Source organism: Stegodyphus dumicola, chromosome 12 (assembly GCF_044657685.1).
Source record: "Stegodyphus dumicola isolate Sdum_Otavi_A_Nest chromosome 12, ASM4465768v1".
Taxonomy (NCBI): Eukaryota; Metazoa; Arthropoda; class Arachnida; order Araneae; family Eresidae; genus Stegodyphus; species Stegodyphus dumicola.
The window spans coordinates 6463594-6481757 of record NC_140779.1 but is presented as its reverse complement, the minus strand read 5'-3'; the positions used below and the strand labels follow the sequence as shown (position 1 = coordinate 6481757).

The following is an 18164-nucleotide window of genomic DNA, read 5'->3' as shown; positions in this document are numbered from 1 at the left end:
ATACCTGCAAAAAATTAAAGTTTTTTTTATTCAAAATTTCCTAGGATGTACGTGTATTTACATATTGTCACGTTTTGAAATCTGGCATATGCGTTATAAGCGATAATAATGCCAAATGTGGTTTACGCACTTTGTTAAAATCATTAGAAATAGCAAAGGATGATTTTTTCCGGTCGTTTACAATGAGAAAAAGGAAAGGAGAATAGGTTATTATAAATTTAGATATTCACTAAGTGAATTATTCTTCACGCAAACTGAAAAACATGCGCCAAGATAAATTGTTGAATTTTTCCATAAATTTCGCACCAGATTTTACAAAATTTAATATTTAGGCCTAATTTGATTCGTAGAATCGAAATGTGGAAAAAAAATCGTTACTGGTACATATAATAAATCGCGCTTTCGACATATGAAAAACTGAATTTGAATTTCGTCAGTCAGCCGAGTGGAACGGGAGTATAGAACTGTTCCCTCCGTGCTTACAGTAACACTGACGCCTTGCGGTGGACCTTAAAAATCGTTACATAATAAATTCAGTGATAAAGTAGTGCAAGACTAACCGTTTAAGGCAAACTAATCGGACTGAACAACTTACCCGGCGTTATACTTATTAAACCTACAAAAAGGCGTGACAGCAAGAACAGACTCGTAACATGCCCTGGCTAGCGAAAACATGCTCTGAATAAACTCCAAGAAACATCCGTTTAAACACTCGCTTCATGTAACTTCAAGTTTGTATCCTGGCGATGAAATGCGAGGAGAAAATGAGAGGTTCAAGAAAGATATCAAACTCAAAATAATTTTTTATGCAAACTAAGGGAAACTCTGCAAGTTGAGCAATAGAAAATTCATCTTTTTTATGACAGTCACTTAAATATACCCATATCTCATCGGGTGTTACCAAAAATTTCCCTTTATCAACAGCTAGGAGTCTTTCATGTAATTCTCTAAGATTTTGCTTTTGTTCGGCAGTATGCTTTTAAACATAAGGAGGTAAGGTTTAAGTATCTTTTTTTATCGTTATGAATAATTTAATTACAGTACCAGAAAACATTCCTAGTTTCGATGCAACAGATCTTTAGTCTGTGGATTTTCTTTCAGGTTCACAGACTTCACTTTTTTTATATTTACCCGCGTTCGGACAGTTTTAGGAGGGGCTTTTGTTTATTTTTTTCCAGTAAGACGTGTTTCCTTTTCAAGTTTAATATATTAAAAATGCCTTTTTTTAAATGCAGTTGCTTCTATTTTTACAACACTACAATTTGCTGATAAAAATATTTTTGTCAGAATGTGCACTTACGTAACCTTGGAGCCATGTAATAATTTTAGGAGACATTTCCAAAATAAGTTTCTTATACCACATCTCCAATCAAAACAAAAACAAGAGCAGACGATTTCACTCAAACCTGTTTTTGCTCGGTGTTTTTTTATGCGATTCTTTTTATTTGTGCGGTATGTGAAAATTTGAATTAAATTGGAACATAACTGAGGGAGCTATCAATAAAAATAAATAATCAATAAAAAAGAAACTTCAATCTTGTATATCTGGCTACTGAGATCTGTCTACAAGCGTCTAGTGAAACAACCGTCGTCGGAAAAACTGATCACGACTACATGGTAACTGAAAAAAAGTCAACTCTAAACGAGTGCAAGGTTCACCTTCAAGCGACGAAAGAGATTTTGAAGCAGTTTACCAAAATTAATTTCACCTGATATGAATTTTGTGCATTCTGATTTATAAAAGGAACGAAATGTAGCGCTGTTATGTGAACTTAGTGCCAGAGTGTCGCTATGGTAAACAAATATAGTGAACTTTAAAGAGTGGATTTATTGTAATGGGATTTATGCGCTATCGACGAAGTAGATTTAATTCAATGAGTTTAAATGAAATGTAAGAAAAAATACGTATAATTTAAAATTCCATACAAGGAAGTCATGTGGTGTACACATCAGATTTTTTTTTTAATGCGGCTCCTATCCACCGCACAAAAACAGGTTTGAGTGTACACTGAAAATGCCAAAGCTTTATTTCAAATGCTAACAGGAAATCGTTTCCATAAATTGCAAACGTTTAAAGAGAAAATCGTTTCCATAAAGTTTGAATGGCCTTCGATAAATTTGCATAATTTCTACTTTAATTTAATTACTCCAATTTATTTTTAAACCTTTTTAATTTTTCTTTTCCTCCAATTTCCGTTTCATTTCACTGAATTAGACAAATTTTAATCTAGCAAGCCCTTAATTAATTCTGTAAGATTTTAAGTTGGCATAATATAGAATATCTAGGAATAAGAGCGATGTTCGATTCTGCGTTACCATTAAATTGTTCTCTTAATTAGCTGGCCTGGATACACAAGGATCGTCACATTCTGTTGACACTCCACGACAAAGTAATCTCCCGAAATCCACGAATTTCAATTCACCATAATAACTTCAGGTCCTGGTGGCTAAAGATAAGTGATGTCAAACAGGAAGACAGTGGACAATACATGTGTCAGCTAAATACGGCTCCTATGATAAGTCAAACAAGACATTTGGAAGTTGTTGGTAAGTACCTGACATTTTCTCTTTCTCTGCTGCTTCTGCTACTAATTTATCCGCAAGCATGAAGCACTTTGTTAGCTTTTTCTCAAAGGTTTAGTAGTGATCGTCATCATCGTTACTAAACCTTATTTCAGACAAACAACAAAGTTTAGCTTTAGCTCAAATATGATTTTTATACTAAAACTAAACGTAATTTAAATTAATTTTATATTCTTTATTTTATAAAAACTACCTCAAGAAACTCTTCCTTATTTTGTGTGACAAGGTATACGGGTTCGTAATAGATTCAATACACAAAGTTCGATAATATGTTAATTTTTTTTTTTTTTTTTTTTTTTTTTTTTTTATTATTATTATTATTATCAAAAGAAACATAGCGGAACGCTGGCATTTTCCTTAGAGATGTACACTGCGAAAAAAAGGGAGTGTTTTATATGTATGTCCCACTTTACTGGGCCAATTGACATTTTCATGTCTCGAAAGCGCGACTTAGTATATGTATTACATTTATATATAGCATTGTTCTAACATAGGTATTTTGACACAAAATCGGACTTCTTCTGAAATAGCATACCACTTTTTTCCCATATTTCGATTCTACGAGTCAAATTATACCTGAATATTAAATTTTGTAAAATTAGATGCGAAATTTACGGAGAAATTCAAAAATTTATCTTGGCGCACTTTTTTCAGTTTAAACTAAACTCAGTGGTGTAACAGCCCTGACGGGCCAGTACCCGAAGCTTCGGGGCTTGCAGTACCCCGAAATCTGCTTTCTTGACCGTGGGCCCAATGGTGCGTAAAGCATATGCCCTGAACAAGTGGTGAGCTTGTCGCAGGACCCCCAGTTTTTAGTCTCCGAGCGAACTTGGTACTCATTTTATCGACCCAAAGGATGGAAATCAAAGGATGAAAGGCTGAGTCAACCTTACTTAGTCCGGGGATCGAACACCGGACCTATAGTGCTGCTGCGCGATGCGCTAGTCACTGCGCAGTTTGCGCCAAGAATAATTCACTTGGCGAACTTCTTAAAATATGGCAACCAATTTTCCTTTTCCTTCCATTATGTCGGAGCGGGGAAAATAGGCGCCTCGTTCCTACCTTTTTACACTGTGCTTAAGCGGAAAAAGTCACATCGTTCCTATTTTCAAAGAATTTTAGCAAAGTGGCTAAACCATATTTGATGTTTTATCGTTTTCAACAAATGTTGCAAATTTCAAAGAGCTCCAATGTATAAATTCTCGTATACCTTCGTAAATTTCGAAAAAAAAAAAAAAAAAACGGTAATTTTTTGCAGGTATGCTTAGAAATACGTCTACTTTAAGATGATGGTAAAACTTTAGCTTATCATTCAAAATTTTTTTTTGAAAAAATTTATTAAAAATCATTTAAAAATACAAATTTTAAATATAAATCATAAAAAGTGGTTGAATTTTATTTGAAATGAACCTGAATTTCGAAATGTGAAAAGAAGAATCAAATAAGTTTAATAAAAAAAAGTCAGATTAATAAATATATACCAGACTCAATTAAGATTGAAGAGGTAAAATTTTAAGAGCTAAGTTTTTAAAAAAGACTCGTGCGATTTTTACAGAACTTAGTAGTTTGGCGTAATTAGAGTCGTAGAATTTGAGTCATAGTAACTTGAGTCGTAGTCGTTTCATCCCCGCCGAAGAGTGTTGCCATTGCCCGCTTTTAAATCGTTGAGTTTATTACTCAAAAATTCGTTAACGTTTTGCAAAGCAAGAAATCGATAATAAAACGAATTCCAAGTTTCCAATTTGGTCTTCCACATGCCCATATTCGTAGAAGAATTACGTCAATCAATATTCGATTGCTCTATGTACCGTTGTTTTATCACAAGGCGAGATATAGACATACATTTTTGCAGATTTTTGATTATTTAATTTCTTCAAATATAGTGCAAGACTCTAACATTGGGTGGCAACAGTTTGAAAAGTGAAACGGACATTTATAATGATTCAACGCAAAATCGCAAAACGAAAACAATAGTCCTTCATAGACAAAGCCCCTTTGGACTAAAAAAAATGGGACAGTTCTATATATCTCTCATTCTACTCGGCCGAGTGACTAAATTCAAAATGCGTTGTGCATGTCTCGAAAGCTCGACGTAAGATGCATATTAGATTCATACAGCATTGTTCTAACATAAGTATTTTGACATAAAATCAAACTTTTACTAAAATAACACACCAATGTTTTTTCATATTTCGATTCTACAACTCAAGCTATGCCTAAATATTAAATTTTGTAATTTTTTGGTGAGAAATTTAGAGAAATTAAAAAATTTATCTTGGCGCATTTTTTTTCAGTTTGCGCCAGGAATGATTCGCTCGGTTAACTTCTTAGTTTATATAAACCTATTTTCCTTTTCCTTTTTTCAATGTACAGGAGCGGGAAAGAAGTCATCGTTCATACTTTCAAATAATTTTAAAACTGCGTAAACCACATTTGGCATTATCGTCGCTTATAACGAACATGCCAAATTTCAAAATGTGCCAATATAAAAATTCATGTACATCTAAGGAAATTTTGAATAAAAAAAATCTAATTATTTGCAGGTGTACCTAAAAAAGCATCTACTTTAAGACGATAGTAAAAATTTTATAGGTAAAAATAAAAAAATTATATATATTGACACAAACAATTTTTCGTAAAATTCATAAAACATATTTAAAAATACAATTTATAAATTAAATCATAAAAAAATGTGCGAATTATATTTGGTTTAAGCCTAAATTTCGAATTCTGGAAGAAGGAATCAAGTAAGTTTAATAAAAAAAATCTCATGTGTACACCACATGACTTCTTTGTACGGAATATTAAATTATACGCATTTTTTCTTGCATTTCATTTAAACTTATTAGATTGAATTAAACCTACTTCGCCGACACCGCATAAACCATAATAGAATAAATGCATTCTTTAAAATTCACTTAGTTTACCATAGCGACACTCTGGCGCCAGGTTTACTTAACAGTATTATATTTCGTTCATATTATAACTCAGAATGCACAAAATGTATATCATTTAAAGACTTATCTAATCGTTGCCACATGTTCTATTCAAATACTATAATAAAGCTAGAATGATGTATAAAAGAAATTAAGCAAACCAAACAAAAAAACTGTTTTTCACAGACGATTGAGTATTTCTCATTTAATTAATTCAGTTCCCACTTCGCGACAAGGCAAAAATACATAAAAACTCAAAATATGTATATTAAAAATTACGAAGTAAATCTCAAACGCTTATTTCCTCGGAAAAATTCCAGAAAGAATTAAGCATGATTTAATTGGCAATAATAAATGAATGCGTTATCTTTCTTGTCGCGAAGCTAAGTTTCTCTACATTGGCAACGAATCCACTAGTCTCCTGTTTCAAATGTAAACATCAATGGCCGCCATTAAAAACAGGCTTAGCGGCAATTAAACAACTTTAAAAAATTGCTGATAATTCTAAAAATATTGCACACAGATTTAGTAAAGGCATAAAATCCTTAACCGGAAGATAAAAACAACATAATTCGATCATTTTTAAAGCAAAAAATGTACAATTTACAAACATATAAGAGTAAAGAAACTGAGATTACTGAGCCGGGTAATAGAGTGGATATATATATATATTTATATACGTTTGGTGCGACCGATTGCAACCAAAATACCAGGTGCACATCTGCATGTTATAGCAGTCCTATATACAAAATTTCAACGTTCTGAGGCTACTCGTTTGTGAGTTATGCCAGATACGTACGTACGCACGCACTTACGTACATACGTTCGTACAGATGCCACGAAAAACTCTCTTCAGAATTAATTTTAAAGGAGTTTTATAATTTTTTGAAGGAAAAGAGTATTTTATTCTGTCCTTACGTACAGATATCGCGCAAGAGGATCGTTAAATTGCATTGGATAGTGGTCAAAATGGATATTTTCGTTGAAATATGCTGCCTGAAACTTTTCGCGATTACAATACTTTCTTTCTACTTCGTACAAGGAATTAAAATCGATATTAATAAATACATATCAAATTCAACTAACATGGAGGAGGTAAAATTTTGAGAGCTAATTTTTTTAAAACCTACTCATGCGATTTTTACAAAACTTGGCAGTTTGGCATAATTTGAGTCTTAAGAATCTAAATATATAAAAACATTGGCATGTTATTTCAGAAAAAGTCGGATTTTGTGTCAAAATACCTATATTAGAACAATGCTATATATAAATCTAATATATATCCTAAGTCAAGCTTTCGAGACATGAAAAACGCAAGATGAATTTCGTCAATTGGCCGAGTAGAACGGGAGATATAAGAACTGTCTCATTTTTTCCCGCGCTGTACCTACTAATTAATGCAATTTATGTTCAAGTGAAATTTTCATGGAATACCATAGAGAATTAATTTCTGTTTCCAAAATATTTATTTTATAGACATATTGCAATCATTGCTCTTTTCTTTCAAACGTGTTTATTACAGATACTGTGATTGCCCCTAATGATAATGCATTTATGCTTTTGTTCATGTGACTTGTATGCGCAGATGTTTGGCTTTTATGAGACACTTTCTTTGCTTTCAGTGCCTCCGTCCATAAACGAGGACCAGACAAGTTCCGATCAAAATGTTCGAGAGGGCGCAGATGTGAATCTCCGGTGTAACGCATCTGGTTCTCCTAAGCCAACGATTAAATGGAGAAGGGAAGACGACAAGGACATTATTTTAGGATCGAAAAGAGGTAAAACTAAAAAAATTTACTTTCGAACTTAAATAAAATGCTCAAGTTCTCATGTAATAGTACAAGCTGTCAATATATTCTGCTCAAAATCCGACACACTATTTGTTATACTTTTAATAATGCGTAAATATTATTTTATCTCTATATCTTCTTAATTATTACATATCGATAGCAAAGCAGCAATATATTGAAATTAGTCTTATTTTGATGTTGATCAACAATAAACCTCAAACTTCTTTCCGTTTAAATTTCGGCGAAACGTTGGTCTAAACGCATTTCCAAAGAAAACTTGTCTCCGTTCATCTATATATATATATAGTTACGAAATGTGCAGGTGCGGTGAGATAGTTTCCCCGCAAAGCAGTTTTAGGGTTGCCATAAAATGGCAACGGAAGGCAGGGTTGCAACATTTGGCGAGAAATCACCCATTTGATGACAAAATTGGCGATATACCATGGACGCATGGAGAACCTTCTGGAACAAATTCTTACCGGTTTAGTCCAGAATGTTCTCGAACACAAGCCGAAAGCTATATAAACGCTGCTGGTCTGCAGTCAGTACTAGTATTTATTTATTTACCATCAGATGAGCAGCTGCACCGCCTTTAAGACATTCAGCTTTTACGCTCAACTGATCTACCAACTGTGTTGTTATGTAAAATACAATAAAATTTTAGAATTTTGATAATTACATAATAAAAATTAAATATCAAGAAATAAATATATAAATAATACAATAAATAATAAACATAAATAGATACAATAAATAAAAGTTAAAAATTTAGAACAAGATAAATACAATGTAGTTATATATGAAGTCAAATAAAGCATCAGAATTTTGAGAATTATATAATAAAAATTGAAGAAATTAAATATATAAAAACATAATACCTAAAGAAATATGAAAGTAAATGAAACGTAAATAGATAAGTAAATACTTAAGAAGATCATTACAAATTTTGAAAATGAACAACATAATGTATGAGAATAGTAGAGGCTGAGAATGTAAGATATGTAAAGAGTAAAGTATTTCATTATGGAGAATGAAGAGCAGTAATTGAATAAAAGTTGATGAGAAATAGTATTTGAATGAATTAGGATGACCTGAATGAAATGTTCGTGGAAATTCTTGATAGAGAGTCATTCTTGAGTAAAAGACTTGACTAAAAATCTTGAGTTGAGACTTTATTAATATATTAAGGAGATGGAGTTAGAAAATATCCTTAAATTCTTGATTGAGCTTGAGAGATCTTGAAGGTTTAAATAAAGATAGTCTAGAGTGAAAGCATTAAAATGAGGTAGTAGAAAGAATGGCTTATTAAGTAAGGTAAATGAACAAAGAATAAGGATTTCAAGTTCCTTTAAGATTATCGATGTTTGACAGCCGGCCAGTGTATCGTCAAGAGTGCGAGTGTGTCTCATCTAGTTAGTCCGTGCGGAGACCATCGAGTTGACAGCCGGCCAGCGAGTGCCGAGTGAGTCGTCGAGTGCACCGAAGGAGTCTCTTAGTGTATCGGTTAGATTAGTGCATCGTCGAGAGAGCATGTTGAGCTTCAGGAACGACTAAACCGAAGAGTCGGGAGCTGTGCTCATGTGTCGTCGAGTGCATCGCGAGTTGTGGCGTGGAGAGTCTCGAGAGTAGGTGGAGTTCCGAGAACGACCAAGAAGAGTCGGGAGCTGTACTCCGGAAAGCAGAGTCGGGTGCTTTGTAAGAAGCCTGATAAACTGAAGGCTGTGTCTCTGATCGTGTCAGCGTGTTTATAGTAGTTCACCGACGGTAAAACGTGTTTTGGAGCTGTCCTGACAATACTGGCAAATAAAGTGTGTTTCGATACTTCATCAAGTGTCGTCGTTATTCACTCCAAATCCACACAAACCCCGTACGAACGTGAAGGAAGAAAATAACGTAACAATTGGTGTCAGAAGAAAAGAAAAACGCATCAATAATATATATATATATATATATATATATATATTAATAATTCTAATTTTCCATACTTTAGCCAGTATTTAGTTAAGTTTTGATATACTAATTGAAATCAAGTTCATTAAACTTTTAATATTTTCTTTCATCAAATTTAAGTTTTATTTAACTTCCTAAAGGAATTTTTGAGAAATTTCTGCGAATTTTTAGAGGTTTTTTAAGGATTTCATTTCAAAAAAAAATTTGGGAAATTTTACTTTAAAACTTTAATATTAAAACATTTCAGTATTTCTTAATTACTTAAATTTTTTGCAATTTTCACACAAAATATCTTTCACTTAATTTTTTTAACAATTTTCACAATTTTTCAACAGAACACACATTTCAAATTACAAACAGTTTACATTTTTTTCACATACCACTTCACTTTAATTTCCTTCAAGCAAACTTACATCTCTTGATTGGCTCAGTTACTTAACTCCCTAAATAATTGATATTACTACCTTTAGGATTTTAAATTAATTTAATTTTTAATATTAATGTTTACAAAAAATTTTTTACTATAACAAAGATAGCAGCATGACACTCAACTTTACCTACATAAGCGCCATCTATATAATTTGAAGAACACACTTACTTCTCTTTCACAACACTTTTGCAGACCCCAACACTCCTATAGTAGGTAAATTAGAATTAAAACTTACTATTTACTTGCTTTAAGTATTTCTTTAAAAAAAATTTTATGTAGTATCTAAGCATTTTCTAAATATGAAATTATATTTTTAAATATATATTTGTTTTTTAAAAATTGTGAATTAGTTCTTTTTGTTTCTTATTGGTTTATATGGATTATGTATAGTTCTTTTATAGTTTCTTTTTATTGATATGCATATTCGTGTAGGGGAAGTTTCTTTAGACAAGGATTTCTAAAATATCTTGATTTTTTTATTATTTTTTATTATTATTTTATTAAAAATTAATTTTTAAAAAAATTTATTTTTTTAAGAAAAAGTTTAATTCTTGACTTTACTTGCTTGTTACTCAAAAGACTTCATTAGTATTTTCCTTTTTGAACTTTAATTCTTAAATGTTAATACTTAAATGTTAATTTCTAAGGGTACCACTTTATTGGAATTACTTTTGGTTTTGACTTTTACCCTTGCCTGCATGAATGACGAAACACGAATTGAATAATTGGAGAGTTAGGTTTGGAGGCAACTTCCCCTTGATAAGTCTGTCTCCTGCCTACTCTACGGTCATTCACATATGCATTTTTTTAATTGTTTTTAATTTAATTTTAATTTATTAAATTAGTAGATTATTTTCATGGATAGATTTTGCACTTGATTTACTTATGCTTCTGAATTTAAATGATATTGTAGATTAGTTCGAGTATTAAATCTTTTACATGTTTGCACATTTTTTAAATTATTTTAAATTATTTCGGCTTTTTTCCTTTTTTTAGAATTTAAATTTGCTTTTTTACTTTTATATGTATTTCTTAAGAATTTAAATTTGTTTAAATATATATATATATATATATATATATACTCTTCCTTTTATATATAGACAGGGTTATTCAAAAAGAAAGAGCAGATTGTAAACATGTATTTCTTCCAAACTACAAAAGATAGAAACATGATTTTAACGTTAATGGATAGCAAAAAGTGTACAATTTAGTACAGGTAAAAGTTCCAATCATGGCCGCATTGGCGCTGTTGTTTGTTCTGAAATTATTTGTCGGTTGGCAGTCGGTTGGCAGAAATGGCGGCAACACCACAGCAGAAGTCTTTTGTGTTCTACAACTGGCAAACTACAATGTTCTTAGCGACGCTCCAATAATCGAGGCCTTAGCAATCTAACTGCACTCTTCTGCACACATGAGTATTCATGAACTCATCATTCAGCCTTCAAGATGTACCTGTATTTATATACAACAGAACTGTCCTACACTAACCTTGTGCTCCAGCTTTCATGTGACTTCATGTACTCCATTTGTCTTTTTGTCCCTTAAGTGACTATGTGTATGTACCTGTTTTATGTGCTCTCTGTTTATGCATTTTACGCATTGTGTCTTGTGTATTGTTTGCCTATGTGTTTTTATGTCTTTTAATGTGTACGTCTTATTGTACAAGTATTTTTAGTTTAACTACCTACTATCTGTAACACCACAGCTTGCCTCTTCAATCTGTAATACAATCCTACTAATGCCCTTGTAAGGCCATGTACTTCCCTTTGACAACCTCAATAATCTCCTGGTGCAGCCTCGTGTGGCTCCAGGGAGCTTCTGCTGTAGTTAGAGGAGGGCGTGGAACACATGCCTGTTTACCTCTGTTAGACACCAGGCGTTCCAGTCCTCCGTAACCTACCTACCTACAGTTTCAAAACTAGAGTCCATTGTTGCAGTTCAGCGAGCATTTCGCCGTCAATTTAATAAAGAACCGCCGCGACATAAGCAAATTTACGAGTGGCATCGAAAATTCATAGAATATAGTTGCATCTGCAAAGAGAAAAGCACAGGACGTCCACGCACATCGAACGAGAATGTCGAGCGTATTCGTACACTTTACGAAAGGAGCTCAAAGAACTCCACATCGCGAGCTAGCAAAGAACTTAAAATTCCTCAACCATCGGTATGGCGAGTTCTAAAACACCGTCTGCACATGAAGTCATACAAACTGCAGTTGTTGAATGCATACATTGAATGCATACCATAATTGTGAACTTTTCTCTATCCATTAACGTTAAAATCATGTTTCTATCTTTTGTAGTTTTGAAGAAATAAATGTTTGAAATCTGCTCTTTCTTTTTGAATAATGCTGTATATATAAAAGGAAGAGTCTGTCCGTCTATGCGTGTGTGTCTTTCGTTCGTGCTGCGAGTAAGCTAACAGACCCAAGGCTACGAAATTTGGTGCATAGGTGCATATAGACAAGAGCCAGGACACCTCGAAGCGATTTTTTCAAAATTTGAATAAGTTTTTTTTATGTTATGTTTTTTGATGAAATCGCTTCAAATAGATGATTCTTTCTCGTTATATCAGCACTGTTTCCACTCGGAAAAATGAAGCGATAATTTCGCTCAGTTTATCAATTTAATATTTCTGTCGGATACCGGGCGTTTGTCGAGAGAAGGCAACGGGAAGCTGGTTAATTTATTTGTTAGGATAATTAATATTTGTATTAAGGGATATTGCTTATTTCATTGTAATTTTTTTTATATGCAATAAATTTTTATTGAATATTTTTGATAAATTTGTTCTGCAGAGTAAAATTCTATGTAGTTTTTAAATTTAATGTTTGATCTTCCTTTTAGGTATTTTTCCGGTACATTTAAAACTCAGGCCAAGGCTGGCCACGTAGCGGCAAGTTACTAATAAAATATTGCACATGAAAGGAAGTATAAAATTTTCTATCTGTGAACACGACATAAAGTGTTGGGATTTATTTTAATATTCTGGGTTGGAAAGAAATTATTGGGTTGGAAAGAAAATAATTTTGCTTTGCACAAAAAGGTTCTGTTAGCTTTGTTCTTTCGTCAATCTTACAACTTTTTTCTTTAAGATTTGGCAGCTAACACTTTAAGGTTGCTATAGAAAGAAATTCAGTATATTTTTGTTTACAATGTTAGTTCAAGGCCAATTTTAACGTGGAGTGTCAAAATAAACATTTTAGACATGTTTTACTCTTTGATTTTCCTAGAGGCAAGAAAGTGGCTGAGGCCACAAAGAGATATGAAAGTTTATGGTGTTGATTGCTTAACAGAACGCATGCGTCAGAAATGGTTTCAAAACTTTTGTTCTGGTGGTATTTACATGAAGATGACCAATGTTCTTGCCCACCTTCTGAAGTTGATGATGACAAAATTAAACCCCTAAATGAATTGAATTGTCTTGTAACTGTGCGAAGGATTCCAAAAATGAACATGCCAAAACATGAATATTTTCGTCATTTAAAACACTTCTGTAACTGGAAGTGTATGCCTACGACCAATGATTGCGAAAAAAGGTCGAATAAGAGATTTTAAAGCCAGTATATACAGCGTGATTCTAAGTTACTTTTGCAAATTAACCCTTTCAGGGCGCAATGTTATGATTTTTTAAAATTTATGAAAAAGTAAGCATAATGACATACAATGGTCCTATAGACAACATAAATGAGTTTTAAAAAAATTATTTCGTCCCCCTTTATGGAAAGGGGACCGGTTTCGCCTTGAAACCAGCTCCCGTCTAGAGCATGGAGGTAGGAAGTAAGAAGGAGTCGCCCTAAACAAGTTTCTCCGTACCCTGCTCTGAAGCACCGGCGATCCCTACGTGGTGACAAAAACATTGGGTCATTTACCATTGAGTTCTATGGGATTTGACGCGTTCGGGTGTAAATATTTTGTAATTACGTCGCAAGTATACATATAAATGTATATATTTTCTTTTTCTACAACACTTCAGAGTCCTAAGTATGTGAAAACAACATATTTTTAAACAACATTTCATTCTGGAACGGAATTAAATGCTATACTTTTCACAGGACAGTTTTCTCAGAATGGTTTAATTTCAATGAAATATTTTCATAAGTTTTCGTTAATTACATTAGAAAAAAAAATTAAGGTAATTCGATTTTATTCGGTTAAGGTACAAAAATTAAGATCAAAGTTTATTGCATTATTAATATTAAAATTATGCATTATTTCTTTTCTATTTATAGAGCTTCTTCCTAAAATACTTTCTTAAATATGACATGATTTTTTGGCTTCTGAGGCATCTTTTAAATCGAAAAATGTAAGTCAATTTATAATTAATGCTCTATTCGGTTTATTTTAAATTAGAGAATTATTAGGAATTAGCGAAATACTTTAAATAAGTATTTCGCTAATTCCTAATAATTAAATAGGTATTAAATAGTATTTGACTTTCTCTGAACATTTCTGAAAGGGAATAAAATATTTTTTTAAGTATTATTTAAAACTTGTAACTGAGTTATTATAAAATGTAAGGGGAATAATTCTTTTAATTATACTTATCAGATTTTTTTTACCCTTCATTTCAACAATACATATTCCAAAACTCTTTATTACTTTCTTAAGTGCGCATCTCATAGAATTTGCTTTACAATACCTTTTAACAGATTGCTTTCTAATACGAACAATTCTTGCTTAAATAGTTTTATAACGTATTTGTCAACAGGATTTAAATTTATGTTTAGAACTCAATGTTAAGGTTATTATATATTTAGATAACATTTATAATCATTATAAATTAGATACATTTAATCATTAGATTTCTTCACAGTACTTTCACAGTTGTTTATAAGTGAATAAATTCTTCATTTCAAATACATTTATAAATAATTTAATGAATATTTAAGTATTTTGTCAAAGGCAGATACATGCTTTTTGCAAGCACATGCATAAATACCCATACATATAATTTTGACGAGGATTGCAGCATTTGATGGTAATTTTATTTTTAAATAAGTAAAACGTGTAAGCCCAAAGTGATTATTTTTCAGGTATATAAAATTAAAACGATGGGTTTAAAACGAGCAGCAGTAAAGCCTCTTCTCTTAAAAATTTTAAAAGGTACATGTTACAATAATATATGGATGTGAAAAAAATTTGTTTTATTTAAAACATTTTGACGTTTGGAAAATAAAATAAAAGTAGCGAATACTCTATCAAGGTTATCGAAAGACGTATACAATTTTAAATGTACCGTAAGGTATTTTTCATTCTTTAAGCATAACATTTTTCTTAAAATATATATTTTTGTAGTGCAACAGCTTGGAATTTTATAAAACAAATTTATAATCAAAATCGCTGTTGTTAGTTATCGAAAAATAACCAAGATGTGATTTTTGCGTAAATGTCAGTAAACTATACAAATTGCTATTATCCATCACACTATGAATGTTTCTTTCATGTGAGAGTGTCCCTTTCTCGATTTCTATGGAACTGTCGTGTGTCGAAATACTATCAGTATCTTGTCAAGCGAGCTTCTGAATGTAAACAAAGAAACACCCCGTCTGGTGACCCAAGCTTCAAAGCAGTGCTTCACTTCTAGCGTGGAATGGCCCTTCCTCCCTTTCCGACCTCCATGGTCTAGAGCATTTAAAACTAAACATTTGCTTATTTACCTTTACTTTGCTGAAAAGTATCTGAACGTAACCCAAATTAAAGATTTTACTAGTAAATTACTGAACAACTAATGAAGTAATATTAGCATAAACACGCATTTTTAATTATAAATAAAAAAATTAAAACAGGAAACAAAAAGTATGAGACAAAAAGTAACTAATAATGCACTAAATTACTTGCAGAAAACTATGAAATATTTTTAAAAATTATGTTTAAAACTAAGAAAATTATATGTAAAAATAAAATAAATTAAGATGAATACAATTATTTTACTATGAACTAGAAGCATGAGAAAAGCGACCGCTAAGAAAAGCATAATAAAAACGCAACTGTGAGTGTTTTTCAGTGTGCTCTGTGTCTCTGTAAAAAATAAGAAATGTTTTCCCTCTCTCAAAAGCTCCATAAATGCTCATCTTGGAAGCCACTCAAATGAAGATATTGTGCAACTGTTTACAGCAGTGATCCGAATGCAATAAACACAACTGCAAAAAATCTCGCGTCTGCGTCATCTGATCCTTTCTTCGATGTCTCAGAGGGGCGGTGGTTTCGTACTGAAACCGCAATGAAAACATTCAAAATTAAAAGAGTTCCATTACTTTTTTTGTGAACTAAGGACATTTCATTACTCATTGATGCCTGCTTATAAAATATATTGATGAAAAATTAAAAATTTTGCGGTTTTTTGTTTTTAAAATGAGTCAAAAAGAGTAGTGTGCAAAAGAAGCTATTTTTGAATGATTCGTATCAATTAATGGATGACCAGAAAGGTTTACTGCTGCCATCTGTTATCAACTTTAAGAAGTAATTTAATTTTAGCAGAGGTTTTGAGGGAAAAAAATTTTCTAAATTAAAAAAAAATGTTTAAAATGCGGTTTCAAGGCCCTGAAAGGGTTGTACTCATCCAGATGAGCAATAATTACCATAGAACACAGGGTCGCAATTCCACTCTGAAAGGCAGAAACGAGAAATATTATAATTCCAACTTGAAAACTTAAACAGTGTTGGGAGAGCGAATAAACGAGACGAAATGTTGCACAATCAGTTTAGTGACAAACTCACAGAGAGCGCACAAAACGGATAAAACCGGAAACTTGGCGTTCGAGTGTTCATTCGAGCTCAGACTTTGATGGCAAACACTCAAATGCACATCTTTGGTTGGCAAGGTCTCAACCTCGCAAACGATTGCAACGAGTTAATTATGTAATCAAGGGCTGAATATTATCAACTAAGTCCAACGTCGGCTGCATGCCGAGATTAGCATGAAAAGCTCATGCTGAGTTTCGGCTGCTAAAACTTCGTGTCCCATAGAAGGGCGCTTCAAATAGAATGAGAGCAGCAAAGTAAGTCCAGCAAGACAGGATAGAAGATGGCTAAGAGAAAAACAACTGCTGCCTTGATATTTGATATCACGGTAGGTTTTCCCCCTGATAGATAATTTCACCCTAATAATTTAGATAATTAACTTGTTGCTATCAGCTGCGAGGTTGAGACCTTGCCAACCAAAGATGTGCATTTGAGTGTTAGCCGTCAAAGTCTAAGCTCTAATTAACACTAGAACGCCAAGTTTCCGGTTTTATCCGTTTTGTGCACTCTCTGTGAGTTTGTCACTAAACTGATTGTGCAAAATTTGGTCTCGTTCATTCGTTCTCCCAACACTGTTGTATATTCAGGTTGGAATTCTAGTATTCCTCTTTTCTGCCTCTCAGAGTGGAATGCGACCCTGTGTTCTATGGTAATTATTGCTCATCTGGATGAGTACTATCACCCCTCTTAATTTGTAATAGTAGTTTAGAATCACCCTGTATATATATATATGTAAAATAAAAAATAAAAAAATACGATGGCTTTGCTCTTTGCGAACCTTTAATTAATTTTCTGCAATTCAGGATCGTCCCCTAACCCAGTACCTGCTAGAACATTCACGCCTATTACATAACCTCCTCATATAAATGCTGCGTCATAAGTTTTCTACATTTTTCTAGAAGCTACTCTGTTACATAACCATTCATATAAATGCTGAGTCATAAGTTCTCCTAGACAGATGCCTTCTCGCCTTCGTCCTGCTAACGCTTCCGCTATGCTCCTCTTTTTTTTTTTGTTAGAACGTTATGATGTATTAAAGTTTAAAGTCAGTCGTATCTAATAGTTCAATTACTGAATAAGTTATTTGATTAACTTCATCTGGAAAAAGTCATCTGCTATAAATTAAAATAAAGATATGCTTGCTGTTAAAAGTGAAAAGTCCTGAGTCGTCATTTTACTCCGTGTTTCAATCACCCCAGCTTCGTTAACCATCTGCCAAAACGTGTAATGGAATAGCCTCACCATTCGCCCACGATGTGTTGGAATAACAGAAAACATTACACATATATATATATATATATATATATCAGCATGTTGCCAATATTTACTTTACGCATTTTTACTTATTGGTACTTATATCTTCGCATAATTATCATGACATAATTTATATATATTGTAACCTGACTAGTTTTAATCGTGCCAAAGCGTGTGTCTCTTCAGGCTGCTTTATGCTACTATCACTAGGCACTTTGACATAAATCAACATCTAATGCCGAGAGTTTTGACATTATGTTGCAGACATTTCGTACCAAATGTTTTTGTTTTATTAGGTACTTGCAATATGCCTGAGTGTTTGTCGAGGGAATAGTCAGGTGTTGCCCAGCAGTAAGTTGGCAAGTAGTCACATTAGTTATGTGTTCAGATTCAAGGTAACATTGCATTTAGTACGCATGTGTGCACGTAATTGGTCTCAGGCATATAAGTGTTTATTTATTATGTATTTAAGCGGCAT

General features: G+C 32.6%; 1 protein-coding gene across 1 annotated transcript in view; it reads left to right on the top strand.

The window, feature by feature from the left end:
- LOC118201156 (lachesin-like) overlaps nt 1–18164 on the top strand; it is a 259543-nt gene that overhangs the window by 202952 nt on the left and 38427 nt on the right. The window contains exons 3-4 of the mRNA XM_085806926.1: nt 2340–2547; nt 7142–7297. Of these exons, the coding sequence (XP_085663052.1) occupies nt 2340–2547; nt 7142–7297 (364 nt within the window). The remainder of the gene's footprint in view (nt 1–2339; nt 2548–7141; nt 7298–18164) is intronic.